The sequence below is a fragment of the Actinia tenebrosa genome, unplaced genomic scaffold (genome assembly GCF_029948245.1).
Source record: "Actinia tenebrosa isolate PJP-AT-01 unplaced genomic scaffold, QUT_ActTen_1.0 PGA_scaffold13__45_contigs__length_12533684, whole genome shotgun sequence".
Classification (NCBI taxonomy): Eukaryota; Metazoa; Cnidaria; class Anthozoa; order Actiniaria; family Actiniidae; genus Actinia; species Actinia tenebrosa.
In genome coordinates this window covers 1800029-1803379 of record NW_028292573.1, presented here as the reverse complement: position 1 = coordinate 1803379, position 3351 = coordinate 1800029, and the positions used below count along the sequence as shown (strand labels likewise).

Here is a 3351-nt window from a genome sequence, read left to right as displayed (position 1 = left end):
TAATATATTTAGTTGTCAATCGATCTGTGGCTTATGTACGATTCTTTTTAGATATTCTGTAGTAGTACACTTCATTTATAACTGCAAAAACTTAATTAAGGACACCGAACGTGGTTGGGTTTCTACGAGTTTTATGAATTAAATCTTGTGTCACTGTTCCTCCGTTCCTTTGGCCTGATTTCTAGGGTTTTCCTTCTTCTTTCGATTATTTGAACATTATACTTGTTTACTTTAAGAAATCCAAAGGTCAATAGGCTTAGATAGCCGCTGCTATACCGTTTGACCTTTGGATTTCTTCAAATAAACGAGTATAACGTTCAAGTAATCGAAAGAACGAAAACCCTAGAAATCAGGCCAAAGGAACGGAGGAACAGTGACACAAGATTTAATTCATAAAACTCGTAGAAACCCCAACCACGTTCGGTGTCCCAGTGCCCTTGATTTGATAAAAACCTTTAGGCTCTCAATGCCCATTCGGGACCTCCAAATGGCCTTGGGCGTCTTGACGGCTCCCCGATTTTCCGCTTCAAAAGCATGGTGAGACTGCGCTCTGACAGCCTCCTTTTTGCCTTTCGGTCCATGCTTTCCATGAACTGATTAGCTAGGGGGCTTCTCCATGGCAGAGGGTGTTTTATTAAAACTTTACTCTGCTTAGTAGGGCCCCCTTCGTTATCAGAGCCACTGTCCGCTGTATCGTCATCAGCCTGGTCATCCGCCTCTGACATCGACTCCTCTGATGACATATACTCCAGTTTCATAATTGCCTTGACTTTCTCTTTGTCCCCTGGTGATAGCGAGGTTGACAAGTCCGCTGCCTTGGATCTGGATTTTAGGAGCTAAAAGAAAAAAGAAAAAAAAACACCGTCAGTCAAAGTTTCTTATTAAACAAAGTCATAATCGTTGCAAATTCAGTTTACTTACATTTTGTTTTCTTTGTGTTTTCCGCTGCATCTTTTGATGCCTTCCAAGGGCCCCTGAACGCTCTCTTTTGTTTCTCTTTCTTCTCGTCAGAAAGTGACTTTTAAGGGCAGCTGAAATTATATCAAGTACCCATATATTAAAACTTGAGACAAAATTTGTTAGAAATTTTGGCATTTGGCCGACAATTACTCCTTTAGCATCCATTTGTTTTTGCTTTGTTTTGTTTTGTTTCGTTTTTGTTTCTTTTTTTTTTTTTTTTTTTCTTTTCCGTGTTATTTTATTTCAAACTGCTTCCCCTCCCTTCGGCATTTGAATATTTCTAAAAGGATTTCGTTACCCCCTCCCCCCCCCCCCCCCCCCCGACCACCACCACCCTTTGTCCTCACCCCTCCCCCCCGGGTTAACTTTGATAGGTGCATAAGGCCTTTCGCACTTCGTAATATAAAATACATAAATACCTTCTAACTCGACGGCAGCGACATCCTTATGAACATTCAGAACTCTATCCCTTATTGCGTTATTAATCTGTTCGTTGACGTCATCTCTGAAACTAATTAGGAAATGCCATATTTGAGTGGTAAGTGGAAACTTAATATGGAAAGAAACTATGGATGATTCAGACAAGATCATTTTTATTAAATTTTTATACTTACGCTTTAGTAAAATCCCATATAAGAGGGTTTTCTTCCCTGTCCCGTAATTTCTTTGCTACCAAGCGTACTTCAGACTGTAATAACATAATATAATTCATTAAAATCATAAGATGTACCTTAAGTTATTCTTAGACATAGTAATAATGTTTTCATTATTTTTATGGCTGTGATTGTATAATATTGGGGAAAAAATCGAAATCAAATCAATTCCTTTACAAAAAAGGAAATTATCATTATCATTCAGTGTCTTGTTATTGGAAATCAATAGTAAAGTTTGGTAGCATTAACCACTGCCATGGCGGGTTTCCCGCCAATTTTAGCATTGCATAAATTATACCGCTGCATAATTATACCAACTACTCTTCGCGCCAAGAATTCCCAGTAAAATTATCAATAAAAATAGCTTGCTTTTTTAAATATTGCCACTTTACTTACTGCAACAGCCTTTGAGACAGTAATCTTGGTCTTGCTGTTGTCCTTGTTCTGCTGGCTTTCTTTTAAGGCGGCTAGTATTTGGCGGTTTTGTTCTTGCAGTTCTTTAAACTGTTTTACAATCGTTTCGAAATTTGAAGAAATTTCTTCTTTTTCGCTGTCGGGGTCAACGTTCTCATTCTCGCTTGTTGCTTGCAATAGGCGATTTCTGTGTTCTCTTAGCACATCCTCGTTACCACCAGGGACAGAGGGAATAAGTATATTAAGCCTTTGAGAATTGGCGCCATTTTCAGTATGTCTACTCGTACTGCTTGTACTGGTAGTTGCAGTAACAGAATGGATTGGCATTGGGCGTCCTGGTAAAGGTGTAGATGTTCTTCCCATTTTTTGATCGCGACGAATGAACGCAATTTATAAGCAAAGATATAGAATGTGCGGGAAACTAGATGACCGACAGAGTTTGTTACCTGTTTGTGACCAAAAGGCGAATGAACGAATAAGCACATCCACCGAACAAATCTACCCCCTATCTATCACGGCGTATCACGTGACTTGTGATGACATATACGTTCATATAATGAAGTCTAATAATAAAAAAAGGAATAACTGTCTTATAAAAATGCTGAAGTTGTATCCAGGATTCATGTTAAGTAATATGTCTATTATCTTAAAGCTATTTGCTCCATTTTATAAAGTTATGAAATTTTTTCTAAAGCCTAGATTCACGAAATATCATTGCAATAAACTTGATTAGCTTCTAGCTCTAAAACCATCGTACCATTATCTGCCGCCAACAGTGACAGCTCTAAGGAAAAGGGCGCGGTAATAAAGATCCGGCGTGCTTTTGTCCAGTGGCATGTGGTTGATGGACGTGGAACTTTATTACGCTGGAATATGGCTGTTAGCCATTCAAAATGCTTGGATTTTGAGTAATTATCCCAATGATACACACCGTCTTTTTAATTATATAGTTCTGGAAAACAAAATGTCTTCTGCGATGTCAAAGCGTTATCATTGCTTTCATTGTAACGAAGATTTACATTACAGAGTATTTTGCCGTCACAAAGAAGAATTTTATGATCCTTTAACAAATCAATGGCAATTACAGCGGAATGACGACGAAGACTCAAATGATAGTATTTTCACTCACGAGATTGACGGCCAGAACGACACTTCTTCTAATGACTACAGCGAGATAAACGTTTTGGACCAAACTGATCAAGACTCCTCTGATGTGCCAAATACAAACCAACCATCAAGTGACGAATTCTTACCAGCTACTTCACAAAAAGGTATTGATGTTATACGTTTATTTGATGATTAGATTATATAATCTTTAAATGTT

At 38.1% G+C, this 3351-nt stretch overlaps 1 protein-coding gene across 1 annotated transcript; it reads right to left on the bottom strand.

The window, feature by feature from the left end:
- Positions 1-350: 350 nt before the first annotated feature.
- LOC148911589 (uncharacterized) lies at positions 351-2643 on the bottom strand. Its single transcript, XM_089028685.1, has 5 exons — positions 2010-2643; positions 1575-1648; positions 1380-1471; positions 922-1031; positions 351-836 (listed from the first exon to the last, which is right to left on the bottom strand). The coding sequence occupies exons 1-5, from the start codon at positions 2388-2390 to the stop codon at positions 456-458; spliced, it is 1038 nt and encodes a 345-aa protein (XP_088884811.1). The 5' UTR covers positions 2391-2643; the 3' UTR covers positions 351-455.
- Between the last annotated feature and the right edge of the window lie 708 nt (positions 2644-3351).